The sequence below is a fragment of the Python bivittatus genome, unplaced genomic scaffold, assembly GCF_059951505.1.
Source record: "Python bivittatus isolate LINGU-HERP-01145 unplaced genomic scaffold, Pbiv_v1 ctg000020_np1212, whole genome shotgun sequence".
Classification (NCBI taxonomy): Eukaryota; Metazoa; Chordata; class Lepidosauria; order Squamata; family Pythonidae; genus Python; species Python bivittatus.
In genome coordinates this window covers 100952048-100967486 of record NW_028277030.1, presented here as the reverse complement: position 1 = coordinate 100967486, position 15439 = coordinate 100952048, and the positions used below count along the sequence as shown (strand labels likewise).

The 15439-nt window shown below is 37.3% G+C and overlaps 1 protein-coding gene across 3 annotated transcripts in view; it reads right to left on the bottom strand.

Annotated features, from left to right (window-relative positions):
• Positions 1 to 15439, bottom strand: part of GLP1R (glucagon like peptide 1 receptor) — a 139595-nt gene that overhangs the window by 26313 nt on the left and 97843 nt on the right. For all 3 annotated transcript variants that reach the window (XM_088145429.1, XM_088145432.1, XM_088145424.1), the window contains one exon: positions 9 to 69. In XM_088145429.1, coding sequence (XP_088001555.1) covers positions 9 to 69 — 61 coding nt within the window. The remainder of the gene's footprint in view (positions 1 to 8; positions 70 to 15439) is intronic.

Sequence of the window (15439 nt, the reverse complement as noted above, 5' to 3'; positions counted from 1 at the left end):
GAACCAACCCCTCATCTTCATAAAGGTACTTGACAATTGCCCAGAGGATTACAAACAGCATTGGCACACCTGGAAAAAAAAAAAGGAAACAAGAAATGCACAGAGAATGAGACAACAGAAAAACAATCAGGAAGGGCTTGCAATGTTGTGAGGTTTTATTCAATGCAGAAATTCCTCAGTCAAAATGAGATTATAAGTGGCATGCATAGCCTTTTACACTTACAGAGTCCCCTATAATTATTTGATGACTTTTAAAATGCTCTCTCCTTGAGTAAGCATCTGGAAATCATACAGCTGGAAGCACTACACATCTTCAGTTACAGTATGAGACATCATGTTAGTCATTTCAGTAGGTAGGATGAAGCCCCAAAAAAGTGCTAGAGGCTTGTTTTGTTCAAATACTTAAAATGCAAACAGAAAAATCCAAAGAAATGAAATATCACATTCACATTCCCCTAATTTCTTGGACGCTTCTTGGATATCAAGTACCAGACAACATACAAAAATATAATTCATACTAGAAAGATGGCCATGCTGTCCTTGGGTCTTCCACAAGGAGGTGCTGATCCATTAACATAGATGATGCTCCCTCCCCATGTTCCCAGGGCGCACAGGTTCCAATTTCCTCCTGCTTCAATGTATTGCATCATGGAGGCACAGGCTCAACTCCCTCTTATGATAACTTCACATTCCTATCTAGAACACCTTTTTAACCAACCCATTCCTATGGAAAGAAAATGTGGCTAATAGTCTGCAAAGAAAATATGCTTTCCTCCCAGTGTTACTGGCTATGAATATTAAAATGCTGATACTGCTGTTGAAGGATTGTATATTAATAGGGATAAAACTGTACAAAGTCACTAAGCAATTACAGTTTGTTTTATGCATACCTGCGTGGCACAGATAAGTATAAATTTTCTTTCTAATCTCCCCTCATTTCCTTTACATTTTATGCTAAACTATTCTGTTGATGGGAATTTAGTAACTTTGATCTAATTCAGATGGATAAAAGGTTTAAAATTAAATGTAGAATTCAGGTTGAAATTTAGACTTAAAGCAAATTTATTTGCTTTAAATGTTAATTACATGTATGTAAATTATTGTTATTTTTACATTCCCATTGTACTACACTATCTATTATTTATGTAATTATGGCTTAAATAACATATTTACATTTCTCTATTCATTACATTTATCAATATGCCATAATTTTTTTTTTTACTTATATATTGGTTTTACTCTGCATGTTTTTGTAATTTTTATTGAATATTTCTTTCAAACTTCATTTTCTAATTGGAACATTCTGGTTACCAGCATTAGTTCACTTTTGCCAAGTTCAGTAAAGCTAAAATATAACCTATTTTCACTACTGTCCCAGCTGTGGTGTTTTAATTAAAAACTGCTCCTCAATTATTAGATGAAAAGTACTAATTAGTAGACTGGATAGTTCAGTACTGTTCAACTAACTATGCAAATTGAAACCATGCATAGGAACTTTGAGAAGTTATTATTTGGTGATTGTAGATATGGCCATTCAAGTATTTAACATTACATTATCGCACAATTCAATAAATCTGCAATTAATCAAATAGTTATTAATTGGCCCAAGTGATCATATAAGCAATAGGCTTAGTCACATGGTGAATCAGCCTCCATGTACATAGAAACCATTAGCCAGCAATAATGGATAACATTTCTGGGTATTATTACAGGTATTTTTTCCTTATCTTCTCAATATTGTCACCACTATTGCCTTCAGTATGTACTTACTCTTCCATTAATACCTGGTTTCTTCAAACAAGAGAGCGAAAGAAACTACTGATACTCCTTTACTTGAGAAATTCATTCTGATTTTTCTGCTGTAAGTAGAGTACGTAGGCAAGTGACATGAGGGCAGAAAATCAGTGCAAGGACAGAAATAGGATTCTCTGGTTAAATGTGATTTGATCCAAATATAATGCCTAGCCATGGTTTAATACTGCATGTGTGATCCTGGGATATTCTAACTTTACCTCTGAAATTGTGTAGCAATCTACACTTAGCTGTTGTGAACTATGTTTTATGATTAGACTGAAATTCAGATCAAACCCAATTTGTAAAAGGTCTGTAAAGACAGGGAAAAACAAACAAAAGGGAGAACTGCGTGTGCCAAGGAATCATTCCAAGGTTCTTCCCATAGACTTAAATCACACTTGACATTCTTCCTGAATTCAACGTACATTGTTGCTATGTTTTACCCAATAGCAGCTACAGGCAATCAAAATCTTTATATACTTCTAGTTCTCAACACAATGGAGTATTAAATCCAATAAGAACTCTTATGGATTTCAGGGAAGAATAACCAGTATTGCTAGGAATGTCAAGAAATGTCAATGTGTAGTTTTTTTTTTCAAGAAAAAAAATCAAAGGATACATGATGACAATATAACTTGCTGTTGTGCTATGTTGTTTCTTAGATAACCAATAAAGAAGTTAGCCACTGTAAACAATATACCACCTAATGGGTCAAGAAGAAAAGAGAAGCTTTCATGAGCTGGAACAGAGTTTAGATGATTTTACATCAGGAATGTGATATTTAAACAATGAATATGCCCAGTGAGATGACAGAATTAGCATCAGTGGACTTGTTCAGCACAGGTATTTCATAACTGCCTACTGGAATAGATAAATAAGAATAAATATAGTCCAGCTGTGATACTGAAGAAATGTGTCAGATATCTCATCCCAATTAATTTCTATATCCAGGTGCATATTTAATTCAAAGAAACATTTATTTACTGTGAATGTTATCTTCTTGACTTTGTAGAGAATTAAGGTTGAATTTATAAACTATTACATTTGTAAAATGAAATATGCAAACTAAAAGAGAACAGATTATATTTCTGCAGAACCAACAGATGTGCAAAGCAATAACTACTGTTATTGTAGAAGTTTTCATGGCCAGAATATATCAGAAACATCTCCACTTCTGACTGTTATTTAATATTTGAAATGCAGGATCCAATTATTAATCCAAATGCCAGTTGCTGTGGAACCCACTGCAGTGCTCTGAGTCAAAAAGTAATAAAGAGCTCAGATACAGGCTGCTGAGTTGCTGCTAAATTTCATTGGTTCCATATGTTGAAGAGTCTATGCTTTGCATTGGACCATTATATACCGTGCAGTTACCACTATCTTTGAGCAATCTTTCCTCAACAGGATATGCTCCAGATAAGTTGAAAATGCCAGTCCAAATGTCAGCACATGGAAGAAAAATGTCTCTACCACATTAGAGAAAAATGTCTTTAGAGGAGATGCAACAAGGCATGTAAGTTGCTGTCTGATGGTCCCATGTAGTTTTCTTTCTTTCTTTTCTCCTCAGCTGATATTTCAATATCCCTTATTTTATGGAACTCAGATTCTTGTTTGACTGAGTTGTTGATTATTGTCATTCTTCTGTGTACTTAGGAAGTTCTCTATGCACCTGGAAATTGTCATCTTCTTTTTGTGTGCTTGCTTTCCAAACGATAAGACCTCGGTTACCTGATTTTTTTTTTTAATTGGGGGGTAAAAAAAATATTATAAATGAAACATAGTGAAAGCATTTAAGGGCTTGTAGAAAGCAATGAGATGACCTTGAGGGAAATAGGCAAAAATCATTATGTAAGCAAAGAGGGATGAAACATTCCTTAAGTCCTGTGAAACGAGACAGCATTTGGAAGACACTCAGGCTGGCTCCTCCCCAATTCACTGAGGGGTAAGAGGGAGGGGAGGTAAAGCACACTCAGGCTTGCAAAATTCTGTTATTATAGCCTCAATACATTATAGCTTGAATCTTCTGGTGGAGTCCGTTTTCTGATCTGATCTCACTTATAGGGCTGACAGCACCATAGCAGCTGACTGTGCAACTCAGGATGGAGGCTGGAGAAAGAAGAAAAAATGAATCCACTCACATCCCAAGAGATTACGACACAGTCCTCTTTACATACTGACCGTTCAGATTTATTCCCTGGTAAGAGTGTTTAGGACTCCAGCTTATCCTGGAAGAGGAAAGTTTTGGGAAAGGCATCAGGAGGTTAAACCTGGGGATAAGATGGTCTCTACGGATGAACCTGGAAAAGATATATTCAGGGATTGCTTGTTCCAATTTCCAGTGAATAGTTGTAGCTACACTGGATGCAGTATTGGACCTTGAGACAGGATACCCAGACCTTTTGGGAGGCACCATGGCTGTTGTTCCTCTCTCATATCCACCGGGGCAGAGAACCAACCTCCTGACACAGAAAAGGATGATTAAAATCACCCCTGCCTCAAGCAACTTACCTTGTATGCCACCCTGGATAGCCCTGCAAAGTGTGTAATGCTGTCCTTTCAGTCAAGGTGCGACAAGGCATCAATCCCCTCTGCTCTGTTGTCTTGGAGTTGGGCAAGACAACCTCTTGGGTAATGCCAGTGTACTCTTGACTCACTTTACCACAAGGCCCTGTTCCTAGAAACAGTGAAGCATTAGGCTGCAGTGGTTCACAGTTTTTCCCATAGAAAGTTTTCTAATGAGTAGGTCATCCAGGTAGGCTTAGACATGGGCTCTCCTCAGCTTACCAAAAGCCTCCCTTATTTTGATGAATACTCTGACTGCTCCAAATTGAAATTGATTGTTCCTGTACACAATCCTAAGGAACCTCCAGCAGGGTTTTGGATTGGGAAGACCTAGTAGGTCTCTGAAATCCACTGTACCTAGAAAATTGTGCAGCAGGAATGGCTTCTGGTATTGACTTTAATGTCTCCATAATGAAGCTTTGATGCCTAATAAATTTATTCTGAGGACTGAGGATCAGGATAGCTTACAATCTCCATTTTTCCTAGACATCATAACAAGCTAGGGAAAAAATGGCATAGAAGACCTCTTCTGGGGTGTACCCTCTGTTATGCTCATGTCCCATAAATGCTTTATTGCCTCCTTCATTCTGAGATATTTATCTTCATTCAGGGAGGCAGAGGATGGTAGAAATCTGTCCTTCGGCTTTCTTACAAGTTTTAGCAACAGTCCATCTCCCCAGCATCCATCCGTTCTGGCAGATGTGTTTCCAGGTATGCATCTCCATCTAGGATGCAATGGCATCATGTTGAGGGCCAGTACCTTGGTTCTTGCCTCTTCCGCCTGGCTATTAGGCATTTTGACTGTTTGGAGCTCTCAGGGAGGTGCATCATGTATGTGCTTCCTTGACTGCTTCCTGTCCAAAAGAAAGTCTTTGGGATGAAAAGATAGTGCTTCCTCCTTCCTTCTTGGTCAGTGTTACTGTATATCTGAACAGATACTTCCCAAAGAAAGGCTTCACTTTCTATTAGTGCTCTATCTCCCCGGTGTCTGAGCCAGAGGCTCATTGTGTCACCATTTCTGATGTCACAGATCTGGCTGTGATTAGTAAACTTAGATCTCTGGCACAGGTTCTGCTGTTCTTGTCCATTTGCTGACTTTCCTCTTTTCTTACTTTCCAGACCACATCTACCAGATTAACTATGAAATTGCTCATTCAGCTATATACCTCTAAGCCCAAACCAGCTCATGTTATATGAGACTTACATAAGACTGAGTAGCAATGTATAGGTGTCACCACACCTATATTTATAGAAGACAAGGAAAACCCAGCAGAGGGGGAAAAAGTGACCTTTCCCCCCAAAAAAACTTTTCTCCCCTTTCTGCCTTGATAACTGAACAGGAACTTAACTTTCCTCTTTCCAGATTAGCTACAGCCCTAAATATCAGAGGTCATATACGTTCATTTACAAATATATACATTGCCAGACGTTTCCACTACTTTCTTTTGGAAAGGAAACCAAACCTTGTAGCAGTGATTCTACAATATCTCAGAAGTTGGAAGGGGTTATTATCCTCCCTAATTTCCAAAGAAATAGCAATCTTTTATTTTCAGCACAGCTAGAATCTTAAGAAAAATAAGCTTCTTAAACTCTTAAAATATGGCCCAGATTTTCAGCTATGGAGCAAATAATTCCATAACAACGTAGAAGTGACCACCTCAGGCGTCTTAATTCTTCTAAACTTAATTATTTACAAATGGCTCTTAGTGCAAATTGTACTGGCATTTGAAATTTATTGAAAAGTAGAAAAAAAAAAATTTTTTTTAAAAAAAGCTTAATCTCCTGTGTAATTTGATCTCAGAATTCCGTATGGGTTTCCTGGCAAAAGATTTTGCAGTTACATTGTCTTAGTCTTCAGTTATTGCTTAGTTTGGCACTTTGACCAACCTGTGGAAGTTAATACATACTGGGGATATCCTTCACAAGATCCCTGAATCTCTTGCTATGCTATCCATATATGACAAGAAGAGTTACAAGTTCGTTTTTAACCTCTTAAATGGGGTGGCAATAAGGCAATCTGACATCCACCTATTTAGATATGAATATCTTCAAATATAAATTTGCCATTACAACTATTATGATGCCAGCATGCAAAACAGCATAATACCGAATTCCACTATTAAATCAATTGATTTTATTTGTATAGCTTTAGTATAAAGAGACAAAAAGATAAGAGATAAAAAGGGGAAAAAAAGACAAAATATAGCATTACTTTTTAAACAAAGCATTAAATCTTGAAATGTGAAATAACGCTGATCAGTTTTTCCATTATGTGAATAAAGAACCAAGTCATAAGAGAAGGCAAATACATGTCATTGATTCAAGACAGTGAATCCTGGGGGGTACTGCCTTTCTGTTGTAAAAGAATAGTGCTTTTTGCTACAGCCCATGCTCAATAGCCCACTGTTCTTCATATATATATTGGTTGCACTTTTAGATGATTTCTGGTGGGAGTGGGACAGGGTAGTGCATCTGTCCTTGCTCTTCTTGACTTCTCAGTGGCCTCTGATACCATTGACCACAGTATCCTTCTGAATCGGCTCTGTGGGCTGGGAGCGAGCAGCACAGTATTGAGCTGGTTCACTTCTTGTCTGGGGGGGTGGTACCAGTCAGTGTTAATTGGGAGTGAGAGGTCCCATCCTCAACCCTTATTACGTGGGGTTCTGCAGGGTTTGGTATTTTCTCCACTACTATTTAACATCAACAAGAAGCCGCTGGATGGGATCATCTGTCACCATAGGGTGAGGTATCATCAGTATGCTATTGATGCGGATGATACTCAGTTATATATCTCCACCCTGGCAAACTAAATGATGCGGTTGACATCTTGTCCTGGTGCCTGGAGGCTGTAGGTGTTTGGATGGAGAACAGTAGGCTTCAGCTGAACCCTGGCAAGACTGAATGGCTCTGGGTTTTGGGGTCTTTGGGCCCTGGGACTTTACCATCCTTGATACTGGATATGGTGGCACTGCCCCAGACAGATCCAGTGCATAATCTGGGGGTCCTTCGAGATGCAGAACTCCTGCTCAAGGAGCAGGTGGCAGTTGTGGCTAGGAGGGCCTTTGTGCAGCTTCATGTTGTGTGCCAGTTGCACCCCTTCCTGGACTGTGAGGCTCTACTTACAATCACTCATGCCCTGGTCACCTCCAGATTGGATTACCATAACATGCTTTACATGGGGCTGCCCTTGAAGAGCATCCAGAAGCTTCAACTGGTGCAGGGTGCAGCTGCGCAGACAGTTATGTGTGCCCCTAGGAGGGCACATGTTACACCTCTGTTCCACAAGCTGCATTGGTTGCCTGTTTGCTTCTGGGTGCAATTCAAGGTGCTGGTTTTGAGCTTTAACAAGCTTTTGGCATGGGACCAGGTTATTTGAGGGGCTTCCTCTTCCCAGTTACATCTACCTGTCCCATCAGGTCAGGCAGGAGGAGTATGCTGCGGGTCCCATCTCCAAAGAAGCTCCATCTGGCAGGACCCAGCTTGCATGCCTTTTCTGTTGTGCCCTCTGCCCTCTGGAACATCATTCCCCCCAAGGTGAGGTTAGCCCCATCTCTGTTAGCCTTCCAGAAGGTCCTTAAAACATGTTTTTTTCACCAGCCTTCAGGAGCCCAGGGAGAGCCTGCAAGGTCACTGCATGAGATTAAATGATGTTTATTATCCCCTTTTCTTGGGTTTTATCTGTTTACTTTATCTGTTTATTTTATTTATTTTTGATTGTTTTTAGATTGTTAGAGAGTTTTTAGCTGTTGTTGTGTTGTACGCTGTTTGTGAGATGGATGGCTATATAAATATGCTAAACAGACAAACAAATAAATTCCAAATTTGGGGTATATAACTCAAAGTCACGTCCACATCTTCAAACAATATTTCTCTTCCCAAACCTGTATTAATACTTAAATGGATGTTAAGCCAGAATGGAACACAGCGGGACAAGCCTAAATCACATGTGTAAATGTCTTATCTGTCATTTTACACTTCCAGCATAATGAAGTTGAATCCCAGCCCTTTTTAAACATTCTCTAAGATATCCAACAAACTGGAAGAATATCCTTTGTTGAATTAGTCTCAACATAAGAGACATGTTTAATATTATTTAAGGTTCTTAACAACTGATTTGTTAATATTATGTATTCCAAGCCTTTATTCCAAAGTTCTTTCAAATAACTAACATTCATTAAAAAATCATCTTTGTCTATATAAAAAACCTGCAGCTTTAAAAATCACCCAAAGGATAATAATTCAGGAATTTTAAATGCTTTTAATGCATCTGACCAAATTGTGAAATCAAGTTATTTTAATTCTGCAGTTTTAAACAATTCAAATCCCTCTTGCAAAATTGCTTAAAAGTTTAAAAACTTGACAGATACACTGATCTAAAGTGTTGGGGAAAAAAAAGACACCAGCTATTTTCAAACTGGGATTATGCCAAAATATAAGCGTATTACTTAATAAGGAACAATGTTATACTTCTCTCCCAACATTTCCCAGAGGAATACTAAGCCTCACAATGATTTTCTAATTGTGCTCATGATAGTTTCTGGATCTGATCACTTGGATTCTATAGAGAAATGGAAATTGAAACATATACCCAGTGATAAAAGAGAAAGTCATGAAAATGAAATCCACCTTCACTGTATGATCACTATAATTTAGATAAGAAAACCTACGGCTTTGACCTTCCCATAAAAAAACTTTCTTAATAATTTTTCAAACTGCTTGAACTGCAATCAATCAATCAATCAACAAGCAAGCAAGCAAGCATGCTAGCAAGCAATATTACTACTGGTAATATTACTACTGGTAAGGTAGATGTATCAATTTTGAAGTATTTATTTTAATAACATTTATCTTTCCCCATAATTTCCCTGGGATTTTTAACCATTATTTATATCAATATTAAGCTGAGATAAACCATCTGAAATATTTACATCTACAAATAAAGATTCCCCCAGAGATAATTATTCCAAAATATTGAAAAGAATTCAAACACCAAGTAATTTTTACATATTCTCATAGATACATTACATCTTATAGGAAATATATGAGACTTATTCCAGTTAATTAAATAACCTGTCAATTTACCAAATGGTTGAATTAGTTTAAAAAATGACATAGAACATTCATAATTATCAACATGATATATACCAACAATATATGGTTATAAGCTGTGTTCAGTTCCAATAATTTCCCCCTTCATGGAGCATTACCTTGTAATAGTGAAGGGATTTACATATCCCAATGATTCTATGAGCTATACAATTCAGTGTGCATACTCCCAGAAGGATCAGCCATGACAAGCAGGTCATAGATAAGGGATCAAGCTAAACATAACCTATCAGTATTCTTCCAATATATCTAAATATAGAACAATGTCTACATGATACTAAAATATGAATTCTCAGGTCAAAAAGTATGCCATGAATTACTACGGAAGAACACTGTAAGTAGAGCTGAAATGATTGGATAAAAGTGAAAAGGACATCCTGCTACTGATGTGTCCATAGAAAAAAGGAAAGTTCAATACTTCAAAGATATCAATCATTCAATCACTGGTAGATGCAATGGGAGAATCATGAACTGTCAAGCTTAATATTAATGTTGGAGCAGAAATGTCAAGACTGAATATTCTGGAAATCATTTTCATAATGAACAGGATTAGAATGGGCCACCTCACATTAGAGGAACACAAGATCTATCGTGGATAAGGAAATCATTTAAAAAATGAAGCAGGTATCAGTATATGCATTAAACCACTCAATAAGATATTTATCAGGACTAGGAGCTTTTCCTGTTTATGTAGATTTAATATTTATTATTTCCTGAAAAAGGTGCAGCTTGATAAACAGCTTGGTCATGTGTAATTTTGGAAGAGCTATATTATTTTTAAAAGTGATTAATTCCTCAGAAATTTTTGACTCAGTATTAAAAAGTTGGGTATAAAAGTAAGGGGGACATGGTGGCGCAGCGGCTTAATGACACTGAAAGTTGCCAGCCAGAAATGGTTGGCACTTCAGCGGTTCGAGCCCAGCTCCTCGCAGCAGAGTGAGCTCCTGCTTCCTCCCCAGCTCCTGCCAAACCAGCAGCTCAAAAACTTACGTGAGTAGATAAATGGGTACTTTCACCCCGGTGGGAGGAAAAATGCTGGCGGCACCTTGCAAAGGAGATGGGAGTAGTTGCCGGTAGCGCGGAAGCTGCGCACGCCCGAAAAAGGCGCAAAGCAACGGAAACCCCGCCTCCTGCTCTCGCCAGCTGGGCTCTGCTCTAGGAAGGAGGCAAGGCAAACCACTTCCGAAACACTTTGTCTTGAAAACTGCAGGGACTCATCCAGGCAGTCGCTGCAGAATCAATCACGATGGAGTGCGGATTAAAAAAAAAAAAGTAAACCGAATGCTGATTTATTAAATCAGTTATTATATATTTTGCCTTAAATATCCTTAATAGCAGAAATGATATTATTGGAGATGGCTGTTTCAATCTAGGGGACAAAAGTTCAAGAGGACTTTTTCTTCCCCGTATCTCAGCTTTATTCAATTTAACAAATATGCTATAGCAAGAGCATACATGGAATTGTTGCAATTCCCCAGACATAAAACCTTTATATAATTCCTGTGTAAGTTGTTTTGCACATGTAAGTTCCTTAAAGTTTATTTCCTTTAACTTTATTTTCTAAATTTTCTTATTTAGATGTTTTATTTTTCTTTCTTCATGAAGTATACGCAATAATGCAATTAGAAACCATTAAGTTCATACGTTATCTCTTTATTTAAATAGCCTCTTATTGCATCTGTTTTATAAAAAGTGGATCATTTCATAATGATGTATTTAAGTATCATTTTGGGGAAAAAAGATGAGCTTTTCTTATAATAATTGACAGTGTTACTGGATTATGGTAAGATATTAGTATAGAACCAATATAATATTTATTATTCAATCAGCTAAGGATTAAGATACCAAAAAAAAAAATCAAGTTGGCAACAACTCTGATGTAGAATTGGTATAAATGATATAACAGTAACCACATTATCTACCAAATTAAATGCCAATATAAAAGCCTGTAATACTTTCCACGCACAAGAGTTAAACTGGAACGATATAATCATCTAATGAAGAATCTAAAATGCAATCTAAGATCTCCAGGCATATTTGTTTGATACAGAGCTAAACTAAAAGGATATTCGAAGCACCTATGTAAAACATCTGAATGGTGCTTAATAGGACCATATTAATTCATGAATACAACACGATTATTGAGACATAATTGCCAATTTCTCTCTCTTTTTCTTTCCTGCTGAATCACTTGCTTCACTATAAAAGCTGAGGATATGTGAATTACTATACCTATTCGCAGATTTTGAAATCCCATTGATAGATTCTTGACCAATCAATCCTCTATACAAAAAATCATTCTTAGGTGGAAGGATATGAATTTCTTGCAACCCTCTGCCCTTCGTCCGTTAAAACAAAAGTTCCTTATAGAAATCCAGACATTCACCCAACACAACATAACATAAAGGGAAGAAGTTTTTCTTATCAGTTACCATTTACTTATCAGTTATAATGTTTTAATAGTGGGAGGCACATCATCCCCCTCAAAAGAACAAGCAGAAGAAACAACCCAGCACTTAAATTGTACTCTTTGCTACAGGTGCGACTGTCTTATGATACAGTTGTACTGCCTCTAACTCTTGCATTAATAATGGAAATTTACTTACTTATTTATTTATTTATTAAATTTGTATGCCGCCCATCTCCCCCAACGGGCGAGAAAATCACATTCTGGAAAGCTCACAGGACAAAAGCAGCCATCTCATACATATCTAGAGCTGAGTCATGAGAAGGTAAAAAACCAAAAGCTTAATGCAATATAAGACAGGAACAGTTTCCAAACCCAAAGCAACACTGAATCTTCAGTCTTGGCATTTCTAAAGGCACTCCTGAAGCTCAACAGAGCACAGGACGACTCAGAGGGCATATCGTGCATATAAATCCTGTATCAGCATGGAAATGCATCCTGCTCAGCATCAGCAGGACCTAAGAGCAGGCAAACAGTGCTCAAACGTTGAACCAAACCAACGTTTTTCTACAAGTTGGGTTTATGCAACCTCAACAGCATTAGCTTTGTGTATGAAGCACAGTAATGTACATACACAGCACGCCTCAGAGATAAAACAGAGCACAATACACACATAACCATCAACACATGAACTCTATCTTTTTTTATTAGCAATTGGGTATCATCATCATCATCATCATCAGTAACTTACCAGGCACATTGCCAAACATGTAGTAATAAGCTGTCTTCTATTTTGACACATGCTTAATTTTGGGCTTTTCAACAGTCTACGCCTGGGTCACCCCCATTCAGTCCAAATGAATAGCATGGGGGCATAATTGATTCCTACTGCTATACTGGCTGAGTTAAAACAAGTTTTTTTTTTTTAAAGGCTACCCAATCACATGCCAGAAAGCAACAGCCCCATCACTGCAATCTAAACAGTTGGACTATTGAAACTGGTGCTACTGGAAAGGACAGCTTCGTTCCACCTTTCAAAACAAACACTGTGATTTGTTCTGAACTTGAAATGGATCTCCTAAAACACACATTTTAGTTCAAATTAGTGACTGTTTCAGGAGAAGAACATTTGGAGGTCAACATGTTTTGCATAACTGACATCTCTAGTTTGTATCATTGGGAAAAAGCATTGATTCAAAAACTGAAGAATACAGTATATTAAAAAACTAGGTTCCCTACTGAAGAGCTGGAACTAGTAAAGAACACTGTAGGTTATTGTAATAAAGTTTTAATAAGGTTCTCTTAAATAAGTTTTTTATGAGATCAGTAGAATGATCATTGGTTAATGAGATAGGTCCATATCTAAATCATTTTACTATTCAAAGCCTAACAGTCCCTCACAGCCCTTTTCTAGTTAAATATATCTTCAAATCTCTTGTGCTTGCTGACAAAATACACTAACCTCATCATAGATAAAAGATGGGACAAAATTATCAAAATGGGAATGATAATTTCTTGCTCCCTTTGATTGGGAGGGTTGAATGCAAAAACGCTGGAGGAAAAGGTGCTGGGAGTTTTATTAACTTTTTCTCACACAGACTTGAATGTCTCAAATTGCCCCTTCATGGCATCCTGATCATTTGGATTTTGCCACCACTACGGACAGCTGTCAGTGCAGTTTTGTCAACCTATATTTCTAGAATGCAGGAATGCACCCAAGTCTCACTGCCTTCCTTTTAGAGCCTGTAAAATTGACACCAGTGTGAGAGAACACAGACTGTGTTTCAGCTACAGAGTCCCCAACATCAAAAAATGCAGAGATGCAGGAATAGACAGTACTATTTTGCTCTGCCCCGCCTACTGTTTCTCTGGAGTTGGAAGGTGTTATCTTCATTTGAATGGAGGAGAGAAGAAGAAAAGCTCAGTATCTTTCTTTATGAAAAGTGTATCGTTAATCAATTATATTTAACTGATGGATGCAAAAACTGATTGCTTTTAAAGCTTTGGGGGAAGCTGGCAGGGAAGGGTGCAAATGACGATTACATGACCATGGGATGCTGCAACTGGTCATAAGTGCAAGCTAGTTGCCAGGTGCCTGAATTTTGTTTACATGACGACAGAGATACTGCAACAGCCGGAACTTCGAGGACCAGTCGTAAGTCCCTTAGTTCAGCACCACTGTAACTGCGAATGTTTGCTGAATGAATGGTCATAACTGAAAGACTACCTGCAGTGATTTCCATTTTACCTTAGGGGGAAAAATACTTTTGTTGAACACAAATGGGCAAACTGCAATTAGGTACAGATTTGTACATAACTAATAACCTAGCATTCTTTTATATTCCACCTAAAAAGATAATGGCAACGTTTTAAAAGCTATGCTGTAAATGGTTCATAGGATAATTTGATTTTAACAACAGTATTTTTATAGCAGAATTGCAACAACCTCAGGGTATATATAATAGAATTAGTCAATGGATGAGTTAGAAAGTGACCATAAATCTGTGAGAAAAAAGTCAGTGGTTAATGAAAACTGGTAAACAAACATCACTGAGTTAAATTGTAAGAAAAATATTGCAGCCTTTTGAATGTGTGTGTGTGTGTGTGTGTGTGTGTGTAGAGAGAGAGAGGTGGACGGAGAAATAGCTCTTGTGTGATGCAAGATATACATCTCTGATTTAGAGGTACATACATTCACAATAGACTGACATAACAGTATTAGCACAATGGCTTTTAATTTCAAACCAGTTACTAATTCCTATTATTATCTTTCCCTACTTTACTGCAGACACATGCTGGGTTAATGTTTTCAGAGAGTTGTTTTGCAACAGTAACTGTGTCTTTTTTGAGTAGTTAGTGGCAATTCTGAATACATCAGTGTGGTTGCAAGGAGTTAGAACTATCTGCCCTAATGTGAGCTAATCTGATTTATTAATGCCAAGCCTCATCTGCCATCCTGTTGCCCTGTGAACCAGCGCAGAGAGATCCTTTGGGATCTCTTTGTAGATGAGAGTTTCCTTCCCTATGTTGGCTCTTATGGTCTTAAATACTGAATTATAATCTGCATTTGATTGGGTCTGAGTCAGATTTCCCTTTTTGAAGGTAATCATAATGTTTCACGGGTAAAATATGGGCTATCAATTGAGTCCTTATGGGTGCAAATCAGTTGAGAGGTTCCAAAATCTCATAACAAAAGCAGAATTGCTACAGGATAACCAATACTTGCTAATCACATCAAAAATATACTGGGGGTGGTGGAGTCTAAGAAAATATTATTACTATATTAACTTTTTATTTAAGTAAAAGAAAAGAATGCATAATAATTTAGCATGAAATACAGAATGCTATAGAAAAAAAAGTTACACTGATGTCTCCAAAAGAAAGGAACTATACAAACTACTAATGTTAGAACAAATTACTCAAGGTCAAAGAAAATGTTGGAGAAATGAAAATCAAAGAGCAATGGAAATTCCAAAAATGAGAAAAGCTTTTTAAAAATATAATTAAAAGATATAATAGATATCCCTGTGCTATTTTAGGCAAAATGAGGAGACTTCCCAGTTATACACA